This window comes from Apium graveolens, unplaced genomic scaffold (genome assembly GCF_009905375.1).
Source record: "Apium graveolens cultivar Ventura unplaced genomic scaffold, ASM990537v1 ctg1477, whole genome shotgun sequence".
NCBI lineage: Eukaryota > Viridiplantae > Streptophyta > Magnoliopsida > Apiales > Apiaceae > Apium > Apium graveolens.
Genome location: NW_027417255.1, coordinates 115 through 20,975, shown reverse-complemented (window position 1 = coordinate 20,975; position 20,861 = coordinate 115). Strand labels below are relative to the sequence as shown.

At 37.0% G+C, this 20,861-nt stretch overlaps 2 protein-coding genes across 2 annotated transcripts; one reads left to right on the top strand and one right to left on the bottom strand.

Annotated features, from left to right (window-relative positions):
* Positions 1-5,604: 5,604 nt before the first annotated feature.
* On the bottom strand, positions 5,605-6,581 carry LOC141699895 (ethylene-responsive transcription factor 4-like). Its single transcript, XM_074503698.1, has one exon. The coding sequence runs from the start codon at positions 6,321-6,323 to the stop codon at positions 5,724-5,726; it is 600 nt and encodes a 199-aa protein (XP_074359799.1). The 5' UTR covers positions 6,324-6,581; the 3' UTR covers positions 5,605-5,723.
* A 12,178-nt stretch (positions 6,582-18,759) lies between these two features.
* On the top strand, positions 18,760-20,603 carry LOC141699898 (uncharacterized). Its single transcript, XM_074503701.1, has 5 exons — positions 18,760-18,917; positions 19,376-19,488; positions 19,594-19,638; positions 19,846-19,985; positions 20,070-20,603. The coding sequence occupies exons 1-5, from the start codon at positions 18,760-18,762 to the stop codon at positions 20,601-20,603; spliced, it is 990 nt and encodes a 329-aa protein (XP_074359802.1).
* Positions 20,604-20,861: the final 258 nt, after the last annotated feature.

The window sequence follows — 20,861 nt, the reverse complement described above, 5'->3', positions numbered from 1 at the left end:
TCCTGGGCAGGAATGGCTGGAATGTCAAAGTCGTCAGCCAAAGGTGCAATGAAATCTAGTTTTATGTTCTAAAATGTGGGAGGTCTGTAGGCGGGTCCTTTGATCTTCTTCATCAACCGAGAGAATGGTGTGAGGAAGGTAGCAGAAATCCTCCCAAACTCCTCCACAAACTCAGGAGGAACCCTAGCGTCCAGCTGCTTCAACATATTAAGCCCGGCAACCATCTACAAACAAAAACAAGCAAACATTTTTTCATTAATTCCACAAGAATATCATATCATCTAGATGAAATACGTGTGAATGCAAATTTTGTAGTGTGTGGGTGTGTAATATGAAATATACATATTTGTAAAACACTTACAACTTCATAGCCCTCGAGGCTATCATACAACTCCCTCGTCTTGTACTGCTGCTGAGGCTGTGGATCGGGTTTCCCTATGCGCATACGAGATATATCAGCATACCACGCCATGTAATCAGCCTCCGAAGCTATGTCTACCGAGTCATCAACAAGGCCATCCAAATATGAACAGAACCTGGCCCATTTGCCAATATCAATAAACCACCGCACCAGCCAATCCTCCCCTGCAAACGTGGCATCCTTAGCCCCCCTGTAACCAACCATGTTCACCGGTGCCCGTGGAATCTGGGGACTAGAACCAAACTGTCTCGACACCCTGTCCGGATGCTGCCACTCGACCATGTCGTAACATACAAGGGGAACTCGACCGCACCCAGCTAACTATGCCTGTATCATCTCGCTGTCCATAACATCCTCGAACCTAGCATACGGCCTCCAGACCACCTCATCACCAGCAACACCATCAAACTCACCCCTATAGAATGGTAAGCTGTGGTGAGGGCCTGACATCCTGCGCTTCTTCGAAACCCCGACATGAGTATCACTAGCATAGGCCCATCCCTCAGCAACCGGATAATCCTCCTGACCGGGAGATCGTAAAGGCACGCTAATACGAGGAAATCTCTCGTAAGACCAAACCTGTAACACCCAGACACAACAAGCAATGCTCTTGCTGCCCTTCCTTGCAGCAATCTCCAAACCCCGGTATATATGAGCTAACACAGCTGCACCCCAAGCATAATAAGGAATCTCCCGCATATTAATCAACGGGTGCATATACCGAACATGAACAAAAGAGCGGTTGATGCTGGGGAAGAGGATACAACCCATAATGAATAGCAGATATGCCTTGGTATGTACAACCGTGGCCCTCATATTGTTCTTCTCAGGCTTCTGTGCACCATATCTCTCGAACAACCACCCCAGCTTGATGTTATTCCGATACAAAGCCTCCTTCACCTCCTCCTCGGTCAAAGGCTCAAACCAATTATTAGCAAAATACGCCGCCTTGTTCTCTATCACCCCACAAGTCAGCGCATCCCCCTGAACTGGCACCCCTAAAATAAACCCCACATCCTCCAATGTAACAGTCATCTCGCCCTGCCTCGTGAAAAAAGTGTTGGTCTCAGGTCTCCAACGCTCCACCAAAGCAGATATCAACCGAGTGTCAGTAGCCAAGACAACAGCAGGGTCTGCAAAAATCCCAAACCCAAGCATGTGTAGCAATTCCCGCTGTGGTCTCCTTAACTTCCACAAGTGCAATGACTTGTTCCCCGAATAGCTCTGCAACTCATCTCTCCCTGTACCATCCCAAACATCCTCACTGACGTGATACCGATTATCCCAAATAATATTATGCGCGTTAGGACCCGACAACATATTCCCAAAATCATCAAAATTATCCATACCTGAAAATATTGCCAACAAAATTCATCAATCACCATAATAAAAACACCACAACGTACACAATAAAAACAATCACCACATATATAAACACCAAGTTCACAATACATTCGAAATAACTACCCATTATTTGCAACAAAATTATATGTTAATTGCATCCATACTTTTACACTAACATAACTCGAATTTAACACTAAATTTATCATTACAAATTCGAATTATAAATAAATTAAATTAACACTAAATTTATTTATAATTCGAATTTAACACTAAAATTATCACGAATAATCCTAAATTTATTCCTAAATATTCGAATTATCACTAAATTGTCACTAAATTTAACACTAAATTTAGCACTAATATTCGAATTTACAGATTTTTCATTACATTCAAATTCGAATTATAATATAAAAATCTAATTTTATACGCAATTATTAAAAATTTGAATTATAATTATAAATTCAAATTAATTCAAATTATAAATTCGATTATTAAAAATTCTAATTAAAATTGTAATTTCGAATTAAAATTATAAATTCGATTATTAAAATTTCGAATTAAAATTGTAAATTCGAATTAAAATTGTAAATTTCAATTTTATACACTAAATTAATTCTAAATTAACACAAATTTATCCTAAAATCGATATTAAATCAAGTCCAAATTATGAACCCTAGAAATTATAAAAATTTGAATTTATTCATAGTACGATTCATATGTTAATTAATACATTAATTAACCCTAAATATCAAAATTACATACACAAATTCAGATTTATAACAAGAAAAAAACACTAGTTTATATTAATAAAACTGTAAATAACAATTAAGATATCGATTACATACCTTGATTAGTGAAAAAGAAGACTGATTTTGCTCAAAATATTCTTTGCTGTGGGTGTTGCTCCTGCTGCTGCGTTTGTGTTTGTGTCTGCTGCGGCTGTGTGTTTGTGTATATCTATTCTGAGAGTATGCGTTTGCCAAGAATTAGGTAAACAAAAAACACCACCAACCGCTGAAAATTTCCGCGGTCCGTGTAGAGGGGTATTTTGGTAATTACTCCGGACCGCTGAAAATTTCCGCGGTCCATTGGGTGCTGTTTTAATTATCAGCCGTTAGATCCACCATCCAACGGTGGAAAACCTGTTTGTTGTATACCGGTCTACAACAAACGTTTGTTGTAGACCGGCCCCCATCATAAATATGTATATTCTTTAATTTAAAAGTTGCTTATTTAAATATCACAAGCCAGAATATACTTTAAAGTAATTGGATTTGAACTTGGATATATGTAAATATTAATTACATCAAATAATTAGTAGTAATTAACAAATTTCCTCAAGTTAAACCACGACTCCTCAAAGAGCACAACAATCCCTCAACTTTGCTTTAGTGTTATAATTCCCTAACTGGAGATGGAGATTCGAATTGGAAAATCGTTCCTCAAATGAGCTCCACAAGATATTAGAAAAGTCTGAATCGATCACATGCTACTAACTACTTCTACAAAGTTTCCGGGACTTTGTTCCTTATTGTCACTCCTAAGGGAATTTTCGAATTAAAGAGACGAACATGGGTCCTATGATATACAAAAGTATGTTGTAAAATATTACATCTTAAAATTATTTCACGATATAATAATTTTATTGAAATATACCTACATTAAGACTTATTAATTTAAATCTTAATATGTGACACAAATTATTCCTGCGATGATAAATATTATAATATATTTTTCATCCTAATCATCTTCTCTCACAAAAATACAATATAATCAACACTTATTTTTTTAAATCTTAATACGTGACATAAATTTTTCATGCAATATTAAATATTGTAACATGGGTCGATCCTAATAATCTCCCCGTAACAAAATTCGTAACCTGTCGAAAGCTAGCAAAAAGAGCTAAATGGGAAAATCGGAAACATGGTCACAGTTTTGGTGGCAAATGTCATACATTCACATGCATATTAATTAAAGATACCCAAACGGTCCCGCCGCTGTTTTCACAAGACCACAAGTTCGATAAATCAATTTACACCACAGACAACACCGTCGGTTAACAGAATATGACGACGAGGACCTACCAAATCGGCAAAGGCGGGCGGCTTTATTGTTTTTTCAAATTTAATATTTTCGACGACGGCAACACATTGCCTTGTTGCATTTATCTTCAAAAAATATTAGATCTGTAAAATTGATTTTTAAAATTATTATAAAATAAATATGTCAGATTTGTATTTATAAATTGAAAATGGACTATCACGCATTTACCAATTAAATTATTTCATACTGTTATATCGTTGATAACAATTTTTTATACTTTTTTTTTACATGTAGCATTATTCATTATATTTCTTCTTCGCAAAATTAGTTGATTCTTGCCCGTTAGGAGAAAAAATAAAATAAAAAGAAAATATTATTTACATAGCACAAATGTGTTAAATCATGGTTTGCGGGATATTGCGTGAGCCCGTAAGTTTTACCCAGTGAGCACCCGAAGGGTAGCGGCTGCGGGTTACCTACGATAAAAAAAGTGTTAAATCATCAAATTATTCTTGAATTAATTTTTCAAAAATTATTTATTATCCATGTCGGACAATTTTGTCTTTTCACCCATGCTTACTCCAAAATTAAAAAAAGGCACTAAAAAATAGTTTTTGCTCCCTTCCATTCCATTTCTCTTCTATATCAATCATATCAAAATCCACCTTTCATCTCTTATTTACATAACCATTTAAAGTGAACATTTTTTTTAAAATAAACGATAATAAAAATAATGAACAAAAAAATCGGGATAGAGGAAATAAATACAAATATTGTGATAATTCATGCTTATGGATGTATATCTCTATTTCAGGTATATATAAACGGTTTCGTAAAAAAGATAGAATCAATTAACTCGTTTTCGATGTAAAAGGCGGTCTGTGAAGGGGAAGAGTACAAAAAATTGATCTTATCAAGTAGTAGCATGACAATTGACAAGAAAGAACGGACAATACAACAAAACTAAGCAGCCTCCAACGCATAGAAAGTCAAAGTTTTTCAAGTTCTAGGTACTTCTAATGTCCCCCCCTTATTTTGAGTTGTTCTGCATCACCATCGAAGTAAAGTCATTTCACGACACAATCAAGCATGGAACAATGAATTAGTTACGAGGTTGAATTAAACTTTAGCCCCGGTTTATGCAACAACATAATGTGTTACAACTACTAATGAAGAACTCTAGCAATAGTTTCCTTCCCTCGCTCTCTTTACGGGTTTGCGAAAAATTAATTCGATCCCTTTAAAAAATATGGGATATTTATGAGATATTAATGATTTGAATATTATTAAAAATAATGGGCATATGTGAGTGTTAAAAAAAAATCACCATAAAAATTTTATTAATACAGTAGTTGAATTTTTGTAATTCTTGCGGAAGGTAAAAAAAATACAGCGTTGAAAAGTGAACTCTAAGCTGTCCGTAAAGTGTGCAGCCAACCGTAAAGTGTGCAGCCAACAAAATATTGATGTAATGGAGGTAAAAAAAATATATACATGAGCGTTGAAAAGTAAACTTTAGCCGCCTGTAAAGTGCGCAACCAACAAAGTATTGATATACCGGTTAAACTCTCAGATTCTTATAACACGTCATGATTTAATTCGTGACACGTGGTACCGATTAAAATCTTATAATTATTGAGAAAGGTTAGGAGTTTGATTCGTGACACACGTGGTGCCGATTAAAATCTTATAACTATTGCGAAAGGTTAGAAGTTTGATTCGTGATACGTGGTGCCTTGCCGATTAGCAAAAAAGAGCTATAGCAATAAATCGAATTTCTCGGAAAAGAGCTCTAGCAATAAATCGAATTTCTCGGATTGCTTGGTAATTTGCATAAAGTTGAAAAGTTGTTCATCCTATTTACACACTCATTTAACAACTAAGTGAAATTTAATGAACTCTCTCATCTAGTCTAATAATCTGAAACAGGAGGAGCTAAACTAAGATCAAGATTCAACGCTTTGCTAATCATATTACCACTACTATTGTTAATTCTGCTAGCTTGTTGTTCATGCTGATAAAACCCATCCACCACGCTCGACGACCCCGAGTCACTCAACGCGCCGCCATGCACCACTCCCGGATGCACCACATGCCCCACCATTCCCGAAGGAAGAACAACCTGGTACAACATCATAGGATTTGGAGCCATTGTCGCTGCATGGTGCTGAAGGTGGATCGGAAGTCCCCCACCAAGGTGGCGGCGCGTGACATCGACCTCAGGAGGCGCGTGCACCACATTTCCTCTACTACAAGACTCCACAGTGCTGCTATGACTAGGACTCACATCCAAAGGGAAGTTAGTTTTAGCTCTTTTGCCACGAAACCTAACAGCAGCAGCGTCATAAGCACGCGCCGCATCTTCGGCAGTATCAAAGCTCCCTAACCAAACCCTACTCTTCTTAACAGGATCTCGAATCTCAGCAGCATAACGTCCCCACGGCCGCTTTCTAACTCCTCTGTAATGCACTTCCTCAACTTCCGCAACACTTTCATTAGACTGAAGCATCATTGCTCTTCGAATATCTCGAGATTTTAGAGCGACTGCAGTTCGGTAATAAATGTGTAGGTATACATTGTGAAGGGAGGGTTAATAAATAGTGGAGGTTGTTTGTATATATAGAGGGGGTTGCGGTGGAGGCGCCGCCCAAGATAAAGAGTCAAGAGGGGTGGTGGGGTCAGGGGGTACGTGGAGAAGCGGCTGTTGGGTAGAGTGGCGTTTAATACTACGTCACATTCATTACTTTGCTGCTGCCGACCCTTCAACTCCCCTACTTATTTTTGAATTTGAGACGGCTATCCTTATCTTGGGCCGGGTGGGCAAAAAATTGCAAAAATCGCCCGTATCCTAATCAACACTGACATGATTTTAAATTTTCCTGGTACTATTACGATTTGAAATTTGACCTAACTGCACGGTGTATAATATTTATTTATTAATTAAAACTATTTATGAAAGTTTTGGTTAATCTGCAACTCCTGTTCAATAATAAGAGTTCAAGAAAATTCAAGATTTTGTGCTAATTACTTTAATATGCACTGCTAAGTAAATTACAGGTAAATGCATTACAGCCAGGGTCATGCATGTTTGCCGCTCTTAAATTTTAAATTGAAAATGGATCAAAGTATTGTATTTGGGTACCCATAGTTGTACCTAAGAGCATATGCACCCTAGTAGGTATCAATTCATCAATTCAATCAATGGAATTAGTTACTATTCATATTAAATTTATTTTTTCTTAGTTTTTATATCCCACATGACTCTATCAAATTATTGACTGAGCCAGAGTCGGAGATGCCTAAGACTGTTCCTGTCAGTGTTGGTGGCAAGTTAGCCCAGGACCGAGACTTTGTGTACTCCCGCATTCCTGAGTTGGGAGCTTTGGTAGATAGGTTGATTCGAGACTCTAGGCAGAGGACTTTTGTGGTGATGGAGGAGTGGAGAGCTAGGATTCAGTTGGTGGAGTAGGTTGCCAGGAGGAGATTGGATGAGGGACCATCCACTAGCGATGCTGATGCTGAGGCCCGGAGGCTGCATAAGATCATTCGCTGGATGTTGGTTGTGTTAAGAGAGATTCTAGATGATTAGACGGGACTGTTGGTTGAGCCCGTAGATTGTTGTTGTTGTTTTCAGCGCCGGTAGACTTTGGGATACTTGGTCAGATGCCGGGATCCCTTTTTCATTTATCTTGTTGTATTTCAGACCAGTGTAGTAGTAGTAGTTGGAAGTTAGGGGTAGATATGGGGATGTTTTCCAGTTTTTCCTCTGTTTAACCCTGCTATTTATTGTACCTTGTTTCAGAACCTTAAAATCCAGAATATTTCCTATGTAACCTTTGATTAAATAAATCTATTATCTTGCTTTCCTTTGTGCACCTTGATTATCTTATAAACTGTTCTCAATGCCATGTTTTAAATACAACCATGTTTTCGTATAACCATGTTTAAAGATCATAAAACCCTATTCCGTGCCATGATAAAACAACACTGATATGAGAATTATGTAGTAATAGGATTGCATGTGCAAATTGGGTAAAACTTAAAACCCACAAAAGAGATTTTATAAAAATTGTTGTTATATATATGCCATGCTATCGTATTGCTAAATAATTGCTCAATCAGGTTTGTAAGAAATGGCCAACTCACCAGATCACCAAGAAGAAGAAATTCCCACCCAAGACCCAGAAATAAACCCAGAAACCACTATGATGAGCAGACTTGCTCAACTTTTGCAACAACCTGTGGCCCCAAAAGTTGGAAATTTCAAGCACTTTCAATCTGTTCATCCTCCAGAGTTCTTAGGTTTTCCAGATTCGATTAAAGCGCAGTCGTGGTTGAGAGAGATGGAAAAAGCCTTTGAGTTAGCCGAAGTTAAGGATGATAAGAAAGCTCAGTACGCAAGTTATTATTTGAGGGATGAAGCAAGTTTCTGGTGGGAGTCTTCTAAGGCGTTGTTGGAAGGCAAAGACTTATTTTGGGAGAAGTTTACCGAGATGTTTCTGGAAAAGTATTTGCCAAGTTATATGCAAGATCAGTTGGAGATGAAATTTTTGGATCTTAGACAGGAGGAAATGTCGGTAGCGGAATATGAGGTGAAGTTTTCGGAATTGTCAAGGTTCGTACCAGAGTACGTGAATACTGAAGCGAAGAAGGCTAAGAGGTTCCAGCAGGGACTTAAGCCGTGGATTAGGAGTCAAATAGCAATATTGGAGATCAAGAACTATGCTGCTTTGGTTCAGAAAGCAATGATAGTGGAAGGTGAGCGGGAAGCTGCTCGAAGAGAAAATGAAGGAAGAAAGAGGAAGTTTGAAAGCTCTGAGCAAGAACAAGGAAGTTCAAAGTTCAGAGGAAAGTTTGGGAAGAATGGTGGAGGTCAGAACCAGAAGTTCCAGAAGTTTAGACCCGGAAATGGAGCTCAGAAGAACCGTTTCCAGAAAGCTGGACAATCGGGAAAGGAAAGCAGACCCCAGATGCAAGAATGCAGGAACTGTGGAAAGAGATACCCGGGGAGGTATAATAAGCTGGATATAACATGTTTTAAGTGCAACCAGAAGGGGAATTATTCTTCAGAATGTTCAAATGGAGTAAGGAAACCTGATTTGGCTTGTTTCAAGTGTGGCAAAGTAGGCCATATGGCTAGAAATTACAAGGAGCCTGTGCAGAAGGCTAATGTTCTCAGAATTGCTGGACCGCCGTCACTCCCAGCACCATCAGCTCAACCCAGAGCTAGGACCTTTAGCATGTCAATGAAAGATGCGGTGCAAGATGTGGACGTGGTAGCAGGTATGCTTGTTATAAACTCAGTAGAAGTAAAAGTTTTGATGGATTCTGGAGCAACCAGATCTTTTATCTCTGAAAGTAATATTGATAAAGTAAAATGTGTGGCGTACCCTCTAGAGCCTAATTTGATTATAGAGGTAGCAAATCAAGAGAAAGTTGTTGTTAATAAGATTTGTCCTGACTGTGATGTGTCTATAGAAGGTCGGCACTTTTCTGCTGACTTAATTTCTTTTAAGTTGGGAGAGTTTGAGGTTATACTAAGAATGGATTGGTTGTCAAACCATGAGGCGCAAATAGAGTGTAAAAGTAAGAAAGTGAAGTTAAGAACCAAGGATGATGAGGAAGTGATATTTAAAGGAAAGAGACAAGAGAAGAAATTTCTAACAGCTATTGAGGCAAGAAGAATAATACGTCAAGGATGCGAAGTTTATTTGGCTCATGTCGTGGACGTGGAGAAAGAATCTGTAAAGATCGACGATATTCCGCTAGTAAGAGATTTTCCGGACGTGTTTCCTGATGAATTGCCTGGACTACCTCCAGACAGAGAGATCGAGTTTACGATTGACTTGGCTCCTGGTACGGAACCAGTGTCGAAAGCTCCCTATCGCATGGCGCCGGTTGAAATGAAGGAATTGGCAGCTCAGTTGCAAGAGTTGTTGGACAAAGGAGTAATCCGACCGAGTGTATCCCCGTGGGGCGCACCAGTGTTGTTTGTAAAGAAAAAGGATGGAAGTATGCGATTGTGTATCGATTACCGTGAGCTGAATAAGTTGACAATCAAGAATAAGTACCCTCTACCGCGGTTCGATGACTTGTTTGACCAATTGAAAGGAGCTTCGTGTTTCTAAAAGATTGATTTAAGATCTGGGTATCATCAACTAAAGATCAAAGCGGAAGATATACCCAAGACAGCGTTCCGAACAAGATACGGACACTATGAGTTTTTGGTGATTGCATTTGGCTTGACGAATGCGCCAGCTGCATTTATGGATCTTATGAACAGGGTGTTCAAGCAGTATTTGGACAAGTTCGTGATTGTGTTTATCGACGATATACTGATTTATTCCAAAACGGAGGAAGATCATAAGGAGCATTTGAGGATTTCCTTGGAAATTATGCTAAAAGAGAAGTTGTATGCAAAGTTTTTAAAGTGTGAATTTTGGCTAAAGGAAGTGCAATTTCTTGGTCATGTAGTTAATAAAGAAGGAATTAAAGTGGATCCAGCCAAGATAGAAGCTGTAATGAATTGGGAAAGGCCCAAGACTCCGACAGAAGTCAGAAGTTTTCTGGGATTAGCCGGATACTATAGAAGATTTGTGCAATATTTCTCAAAGATTGTCGTTCCATTGACAAAGTTGACGAGAAAGAATGAGAAGTTCGTTTGGACAGAAAAGTGTGAGGAAAGTTTTCAAGAGTTAAAGAAGAGATTGGTAACCGCCCCAGTGTTGGTATTACCAGATGATAAAGGTGAATTTGTGATATTCAGTGATGCTTCATATAAAGGACTTGGATGCGTGTTAATGCAACACGGGAAGGTAATAGCATATGCGTTAAGGCAGCTCAAGCCGCATGAGCAAAATTATCCAACGCACGATTTGGAATTGGCAGCAATGGTATTTGCCCTTAAGATTTGGAGGCATTATCTGTACGGGGAAAAGTGCGAGATTTATACGGACCATAAGAGCTTAAAGTATATCTTTACTCAGAAAGAACTGAATATGCGACAAAGAAGGTGGTTGGAATTATCAAAGATTATGATTGTGCGATAAACTATCATCTTGGAAAGGCAAATATGGTAGCTGATGCTTTAAGTCGAAAGGAAAGGTTGAATATGTTAACGTCATCGGAAGAATTAATCAAAGACTTTGACAAGATGGAAATAGATGTGCAGACTCCAAAATGTGGAGCTATTTATGCAATGTGGTTTCAACCTGAAATTTTGGAAAAGATTAGATGCTGTCAAGAGCAAGTGATGAATCGCGAAAGGAATAAGTTGATGGGAGAAGAAATTAAAGCTCAAAAGGATGGAAAAGGGATATACCGTGTTAACTCACGTATTTGGATACCTAATGTTGTGGAACTAAAGTACGAGATTTTGCAAGAAGCGCATAACTCGAGATTTTCAATTCACCCTGGGAGTACGAAGATGTACCAGGATTTGAAAGAAAATTTTTGGTGGCCAAACATGAAAAAGGAAATTGCGGAATGGATAAGTAAATGTTACACGTGCCAAAGAGTTAAAGCGGAACATCAAAGGCCAAGCGGACTACTTCAGCCACTGGACATACCTGAATGGAAATGGGAACATATCGCGATGGATTTCGTGATAGGATTACCTAAAACCAAGTCAAATCATGATGCGATTTGGGTGGTAATCGATCGGTTGACAAAGTCAGCACATTTCTTGCCGATAAACGAAAGGTTTTTATTAGAGAAGCTGGTCAAATTGTATCTGGATGAAATCGTGATGCGTCATGGAGTTCCTGTATCTATCGTGTCTGATAGAGATCCAAGGTTTAATTCGAGATTTTGGCGACAATTCCATGATCATTTGGGAACAAAATTGAAAATGAGTACGACATATCATCCGCAGACAGACGGACAAAGTGAAAGGACAATTCAGACAATTGAGGATATATTGCGAACCTGCGCAATAGATTTCAAAGGAAATTGGGATGATCATTTGCCCTTAATTAGGTTTTCCTACAACAACAGTTATCACACAAGTATTGGCATGCCGCCTTATGAAGCATTGTATGGAAGAAAGTGTAGATCCCCTACTTATTGGGATGAAGTTGGTGAGCGCAAGTTAATTGGCCCAGAGCTAGTGCAGCAAACGAAGGAAATGGTTGAAATGATACGAAAGAGATTAATTGCAGCTCAAGACCGACGGGCAAAGTATGCGAATCAAGAGCGAAAAGATGTGCAATTCGAAACTGGAGACAAAATCTTGTTGATGATATCTCCTTGGAAAGGTTTAACTCGATTTGGAAAGAAAGGAAAGCTAAGTCCAAGGTACATTGGACCATTTGAAGTATTGCGACAAGTTGGGAAAGTGGCATATGAATTAGCGCTACCGCCGCAAATGCAACATATGCACAATGTGTTTCATGTATCTCTTCTGAAGAAGTATAATGTCGATGCGAGCCATGTGATCGAGTTGAAACCAGTAGAAATCCAACCAGATTTATCCTATATAGAACAGCCAGTGCGAATTTTGGATCGAAAAGAAAGGACGCTTAGAAATAAAGTTGTACCTCTAGTTAGAGTGTTGTGGAAAAATCCACTAGTCGAGGAATCGATTTGGGAATTAGAAAGCGAAATGAAAGAAAAGTATCCCCATCTATTTGCTTAGATTAGATTATCGGGACAGAATCCTTTTAAGGAGGGTAGATTGTAACGACCGAGAATTTTTTTCGTCATAATTAAGAAAGTAAAGTATGTGTTATGTGATGAGATTAAGTGGTGATTATTTGTCTTATCTGTATACTAGAGTTAAGGATCGTGGATAAAAACGTTCCACTTTAAAGAGTCAGCTTAGAAGTTAAGCTTGGTGTCGGGCCGTCAGGTAGAACGGAACCCGTCCTAATATGGAATTAAATAATATAAAATGTGAATTATATGTGAAGTGAATGAATAAAGTATTTCGTCTTAAGAGACGTGTTGATTGGCAAAGATAATGAGAAGCATAATCGAAATGCTGAGCGTCGGGTCGTCAGGCTGAACGTGACCCGGTACGCGTAAAAGATGATAAAGATTAAAGAGGGATAGATTCCATGATCAGACCTGAGTCGTTATGTGACTATATGTGTGTGATTGCTTGACTGTGTGCATGACTATGTGTTCTGTGTCAATTTTGTGAATTTTAAAGGAATTACGTGATTTAAGTAAAGGTTTAATTAACCTTCACGCATTTTTATAAAATCATCCGAGAAGGATAAAAATATGGGATTTGTTCTGTTATCCTCGTAAAGACCTTAGAGACTTTTTAAAAAATATAAGTGAATTTGATTGTGGATCTTTGCATTTTTAAATTGATTTTATGTGGAAAATGTATTTATTAAAGCAAGTTTGCGAAATTCATATAAAATCAATCGTTCACTCAATTTCTTATTATGAGTAATGGATAAAAAGATAATTTCGAGACCTACGTGTTAAAGATTTTTATTCAAGACAATTTCATCTTTCCGAGAGAGAAATATTTTTATTTTGAATTTCGTTACATTTAAGTAAAAAGAGAAAGAAAGTGCAAGTCAAAAAGGAATTATTGAATTACTATTTTATCCTTAATCTTGGTAGAGTATAAAATACTCCTTCCTCCCCCATTTTCTTCTTCTTTTCCATGCACCCACTCTTTTCTCTCTTCCTTTTCTCTCCTCTCTCTCTCGAACACTCTCTCTCACTCCCTCTCGGCTCTCTCATCTCTCACCTCTCTCACTCGCATGCAACCATTAAAACACACTCAAACACCGAGATATTGCTTCCATTAGTTGTTATTCTTGGTATATACTTCGATTCTTACTTGCATGTAAGTGATTATAAAGGTTTTGTTGAAGTGATCACTATGGTTGTGTTTAAGAAAAACAATTTCTTGAAGCATAACTAAGAGAGTGAATTTAAGCGTGATTGGAGGTCATACACTCGAGAAGAGATCCGTTATGGACTCTCTCAAGTTCGACCACCACTGGCCATGATCCAAAGGAGAGCCGGTGGATTTTCCATGATGTGATCGTTGGATTTTAGTGTTGCATGCTATGATTTCTTGAAAATTTAGAAAAGGGTTTTTGCTTCTTTGATGAAATTCAAGTGTCTGCTTGATTAAATGATTCCATTGATTGTGTTAGGAAGAAAATGAATGTGTGCATGTGATTGTTGCTTAGAAAATCAAAGATTGAGGATTTGCATGTGAGTTTTTGTTTCGGCTTTTTGCTAATTAAGAAGGAAAATTCGGTTTTGTGGGTTAATCTTGTTGAACACTAGGATTATGTGGCTTAAAAGTGATTACATGATAATTTTAAAGAAGATCAATTAGTGCATGTTATTGATTAGAACTTGAGTTGAAAATTATGTTCTTGCCGAATGAAAACAAGATAAAAAGGGGTTAAATATTGATTGAACAAATGCATGTTGGTTGAATGAGTTAGGTGTTACATGATTTGGTGTTTAAGTGAATGGAATGACCTAGTTAAGAACTAAAATAAGTGGAAAATGTGATGTATTGCCTTGCATGTTAAAATCCATTCTTGTATGTTGATTTATGGAAAAACCCGAATGGATTCTTAGGAATAAAAAGGTGAATTAAGTGGATTGAATTGCTAAGTAAGAGTTGGATGCATGATAAAGATCAAGTAGTGTTTTGTTCGAATTTTTGATGATTAAAAGAAGTTGATTTTGGCCCTTAACGTGGTTATAATTCGGATTTTTGATTAAAAAGGATAAGGCTAAAAGTGAATAAATGAATCTTGTGAATTTCATTAGCTGTGCATGAATGTGTGAGATTGAAATTGAATATATGTGAATGTGTTTTGTATGTATGGTTTGAATTAAGGAGCAAAAGAAAAGGAAATTAAGTTGATTGATATAAGTGATAGTGCATACGTAAATGTTTGGTTGTAAATGGGTCTTGTACTCGTAAAAGAGAGTCGTGTTAGTGTGAATTGAGACATAGTCAAGGTCAAGCGAGTACGCTTTGATTGCTAGGTATATAAGGATTATGCTATGTGCTAAGTGATATGTGCTTATATGTATAAGCTACATTCGTATGCTCGAGTCAAAGATATAATCGAGTTATCGTATAGAGTGATCGTTCCGGGAACGAGAGTTGGGAATCTAATTAAGATTTTTGGTTTTATTGTAGATTCAGAGCGTGAGGGCATTCAGGCTAGGAAATGAAAGGATTTACTAGGTGGCAGTAGTTCAACCCTCAGGAAAGCAATTTCAGGCAAGTAACTCTCATTACTTGTGTAAATGATTATAAAGGAAATGTTGTTCATACCATGTAGAGTATTGAACTGTTAAAGTATGAAACCCTTGCTTTATGAAACCCTGATATTGATTTGAAGTACCCTTGTTCTTGATAACGTGTTATTGATAATCCTATTGAATTCACCCTTTGATAATCTGCCTTTCTGTTGAAGTTACCTATAATGCCATGAATCATATTGAACCTATTGATTATCTTGGTTAACTCTGTTTAATGATACCATGTTCTCTTGATCACCCTATTGATCCCTAAGTTATTGCCGATCCTTCAAATTTAGTGCCTTGTTGTCCCTGATACAGAATTCTTGTGAATTGTTCCTTACGTATCTTTGATTCACTCCCTGAACCTTGTTTCTTTAAAATCTGATTTAAGAATGAGTTTCGACTTGAAAGAGTCCGAATGATTTCAAATACTTGGTAATGATAAAATGGATTTTAGAAAACCTATTTATTTTTCCAACTCAAGGTTTTCCAAATGAATTCCTGATGGATTGGATTGAGACGTAAGAGGCTAGTGGGACTAGTCCAGTCGTGGTAAGAGGCTAGTGGGACTAGCCCAATTTAAGGCTGAAATTATGCCGATTGGTACCTTAAAGACCGGAATGGAGGTCGATATGGGCTGATCACCCGTATATAATGAAATGGAAAGATAAAGTGATCCAATCAAGGGTTCTAAATGATTATTTAAAAAGGGAACTGAAACTTTTATTCAGTAAATTGATTTTTGGAAATGAAAATGGTTTATAATGCTTTGAAAATAGTTGATTATGTTATTGTGGAGTTTAAAGCTCGAGAACCCTGATTCTTGAAATTGTTGATCATATGAATGATTCTATATCTTGAAATACTGTTGCTTTCCTCTATCGAAAGATTTATTTTGATCCTATAATGATTTGTGATGAATGTCGGCTTTCGTCCTGTTTCGAGCCTTGTTTCTTGAAAGCCCTACTATTCTTCAGATACCTTTCCTTATTCCAAAAAAAAATGGAAATCTGCCACCTAGATTAGTTAAAGTAGAATGCCCTAGTTTGTTCAAAGTATATTGAGATTTAATATTGTAGAACTGCTATATAGTTACTTGCTGAGTTTTATACTCATTTGTTTTGTCTTAATCTAACCATGGCAGTTAAGCAAGAAGATGGTCAGGCTTAGGCGCACTGCTCGTAAGAGTGGTCCCTACCGTGTTGAGGGCTTCCGGTTGCCAGAGTAGGTAGTGGTTTGTATGAGTGAGCTCGCGCCTAGAAAGAGGTGTATAAAGATACAATGGGTTATCTGTCGGTTTCCAGCCGAAATCGATATTGTTTATTTAAAAGTATTTTGGGTTTGTAAGTTATATTTTATGATTAGTAGTTGTAATCTTGTCTCATACTTTATCCTGTTGATCTTGTTAGTAGTTAATCGGGGTTTATGCATATTTAATTATTAGAATAGAGGTGTGTGAGTCCTCATTTCCTAACCCCGAGATTGAGGACGTCACATATGTTACAACCATACGGAACCGGTTACTAAAAATATTAGAAAATATTATATTTTGCATGTATAATTTATATGCTAATATGTTATTTATGATTTTTTTTAATGCAAATCCTAGTGTCTGTACTTAGTTTTTGATAGTTTATTTAGTGCATTTTAGCAGTCAGGTTATGAAGGATGGAGATGAATTCAATTACATTTACATGAACCTAAATTGTACCCTACATTCATGCAGTTACATGAACCTGAACTTGAAGATCAGTTAATGATTCCAAGATACACGATTATTTTGTAATTTATTTTAGTCAATTTGAAATTCTAACAGTTTGTTTCTGAAATATTTAAATTTGCACTAATTGAGCATTATTTTTATATTTCACATAGATACTATTACCTTTTCATTTTTATATTTGTCGGTTTTGTAACCGGACCTGAACTGATTGCGGTTTTCAATTTTAGAAATCAAATAGATATGGTTGCGGTTCCGGTTTTATCCGGAAACCGAGCCGAACCACGCTCACCCTAACGACAAGGAACACGTTCGACTGTCGTGTATTTCCGGGATTTGAAAGACATTAATTTATAAATTATCCAAAATAAGAGTACTAGTTTTTAAAAAAAAACAACACAAAAGCATGCATTTGAATTGAATGGCTACGGGTTCAATTATTGCTCAAATATATAAGCGGTATTAGTTAAAAAAATGAAGATGAAAGCATGCACCCGCAATCTAACTACTACCAAGTACCAACATTGAAGGCAAGTGCATTGCATATGATCACAAATACGGTAACTTACAGAAGCTGTCCCCGATATTTTTTAATCTAAAATCGCCTAGTAATAATATTCGACTTTGACGAGGGCTGCAAGATTTTTTCATACATTTCGCTAATTGACCGACACCAAAATTACGTAGCTGCTTGATTAATGTCTTTCAAATTTTTTATTCAACTAAATGGATGTTTTTCAAATTTTACAGTAGCAAAGTATTGTACTATCAGGGCTGCACAAGAAAAAGGTCTGGGCGTAAAAATTGGACCGGGAGTCCGGACCTGAAAATTGGATCACACCGGGTTTCCTGGTCCGAAATCTGACCGGAGCGGGTCTTTTGATCCGAAAATTGGGTCCAAATATCTTAAAAAAATGTGTATTCAGTCTATTTCAAGCTCGGAAATTCGGAAAAAAATCGGATTAGACCATTAATATATCATACTTCCCTCTCTGCCATTCTTTTTTATACAATTTTTTTATGAAACGTCTCACTCAATTTTATAAATTTTAAAAATAATAAAATTTTATAATATAAAAATTAAGTACATTAACTGACGTTCACTAATATTTCAAACATTTATCATTAAAAAGTTACTCGGCTAATTACTCCCTCCATTTTAAATTAGACATTTATTTTAAAAAAAATCACACATATTAAGAAAAGTGAATATTAATAAAATAATAACATTAAACGATTATAATATATGAAATAAGGTTGATTTTGGAAATTTAAATAAAAGATAGTATGTGAAGTAGAGTTGACTTTGAAAATATAAATTTTTCTTGAAAGTTGAAATGGGTAATTAAATTGAAACAATTTTTTTACTCAAAATAGATATTTATTTTGAAACGGATTAAGTAATATATAACGAATTATATAGTCATAACTAATCTAATCATGTGTTAACTCTAATAAACTCATCTTTATTAATCTACAAATCAATTATTTTATACAAGTCAATAATAACATAATTATAAACAACACATTAATTCTATTTTATTTTTTCCTCCCTTATCCTATCCCTATTCCTCAGCAACAAATCCCCGGCAAAGAAACCGAGAATCTACACAACCCACCGCCACAATTCGCCGCCGGCGAACACCTCTCCTCACCGCCAATCTCCGGCGGCAACACCCTCCCATCGGCAAACAAAACCCTCCCATTACTCTCACCACTATAATTCCCATGCTCTAGTTCACCTACACCATCCACATCAAAAATCGCATCACCGAACCTCCGTTCAGCCTCGAGAAACTCGCCAAGCTTGGACGGCTTGATCTCCTGGTCACTACAAAGCCTCCCCCACCAACTCCTCTTCCGCCTCAGAAGACTGTCGATTGCATTTTTTGGGCCTCTCTTGTTTGATTTCACAGCTTGTGCAGGTGTTGAAAGGTGCTGAGAGGGTGTGGAGAAGAAAAGAGGTGGATATGCAGAGACGCCCATGAGAGTGCCGAGAGAAGTGGACCGGTCGGGGAAGAAAGAGCCGGTGGACTCGGTGTCGAGATCGGAGGAGGAGGGGGAGGAGATGGTGGGGGAGATTGGTGGTGGGTGGAGTTCATGGAGTGGATCTAACATTAGGGGTGGTGGAGGAGTTAAATTGTGGGTGTTTTGGTTTTAGGAGAGGAGGGGAGATTAATGGGGAAGAGTGAAGCTTGTGGGACTGGGTGTCAGCATGTTAAACCTGTGAGTGTGAGGGAGGTTCTGTAATCTGTAGTGTGGAGTATTGGTTTTTGGACTTTTCTTGGTGTTACCCGACTTTCTTTTAATACGGTCAAATACTCGAATGATGTTTAGAAACTTCAAGTGTTCCGTCGGTTGTGTTTTATATTTATCTTTAAAAACAAATTTTACGGTACTCGTCGAAAACACTCATTTTTTTTAATATTTTTTAAATAAGATAAAATTTGCACATGAGGTTACGATGTTGATGGATGTTAACAGGGGTTAACAGAAAACCGCACAAACGGCACAAACCGTAAAAACAGTCTGCACCGTAAAATACGGTTTTTAATTTTCGTGGTGTATTTGCGGTTTAAATTTTTCTTTGGTCTCATTAGCTTGATTGTGAACATGAGTGGATCATCTTGTAAAAGGGTTGACCAACTTCGACAAAGCTATCATGATCGAATAATTGAGCGACTTGAAACCGGAGAAATTACGAGTGAGAGAGGTAAAAATCAAGAAACGGGATTGGCAAGACCGGGTGACACTAGATGGGGATAACACTACTTAACTTTGCTACGTTTACATTCAATGTGGCCCTCGGTGATTGAAGTTCTTGAAAATGTTTATGATGATGGGAAAAATAGTGATACACGAGGTATGTCTAAAACCTTATTTATTAGAAAGGAAAGTTACGACTTTGTATTTATCTTTCACTTGATGAAACAAATACTGGGGTACACAAATGAATTGTCAAAATTGCTATAACAAAAAGATCAAAATATTGTACAAGCTATGCATTTACTTATAAATGTAAATGAGCAACTAAGAGACTTTTTAGAGAGAAGATGAGATATCTTTTTAGATGAGGTCAACTCTTTTTGTGTGGCAAATAATATCACCGTTGTTAATGTGGATGATATCATACAATCTCGTACTCGAATGAGACGAGATGGACAAAGTGTTACCAACTACCATCATTATCGAGTTGAAGTTTTTTGTGAGGTAATTTATCAAGTTCATTTCAATTATATCTTTCTTATTGCATTGACTCTTTACTAATTTTAGTATTAACCATTTATAATTTAGGTTGTTGATTTAATTTCACAAGAGTTGGATAACCGATTTCCAGAAACAAGTATAGATTTGCTTATTTCTGTAGCTTGTCTTGATCCTAGAGATACATATTCTGCCTTTGATGTTGATAAACTAGTGCATCTTGCTAATCTTTATCCAGAATATTTTTCATGGACAGAGCTTCTAATGATTCACAGTCAATTAGAAATGTACATTTATGATGTCAAGAGAGATCAAGAATTTTCTAGAATCGAAGATTTGGGAACTCTTGCAAAGAAAATGGTCGCAACTAAATTGGTGTATCGCTTGATCGAATTAGCATTACTTCTACCCGTGGCAACTGCTTCTATTGAAAGAGTATTTTCTGCAATGAATATTGTTAAGACTGATTTGCGAAATCGAATGGGATATGAATGGATGAATGATAGTTTGGTGGTATACATCGAGAAGGATGTCTTTGTAAAGATTGATCGTGAATTGATTTTGGATCGTTTCCAAAAGATGGCATCTCGAAGAATTCAATTACCTCCTATCAATAGTGTATAAAAATAATTTTAAGGACTATTATGTATTTGATAACTTCAAGACTTTTGTAAAAAAATATATTAATGAAGCCCCCATTTTGGTACAATCCTGGATACGCCATTGCTTGTAAAACTGCATAAAACTGTGTTGATTATCATTACACGCTTGATCATGCTTAATAATATTCGTTTTAGCTACCTTAGTTGCCGCCTGGACAAGTATAAATAACTCATTACCAAATTCGCTGAGCGGGAAAACTCCCGTAAGATTAATACAAGT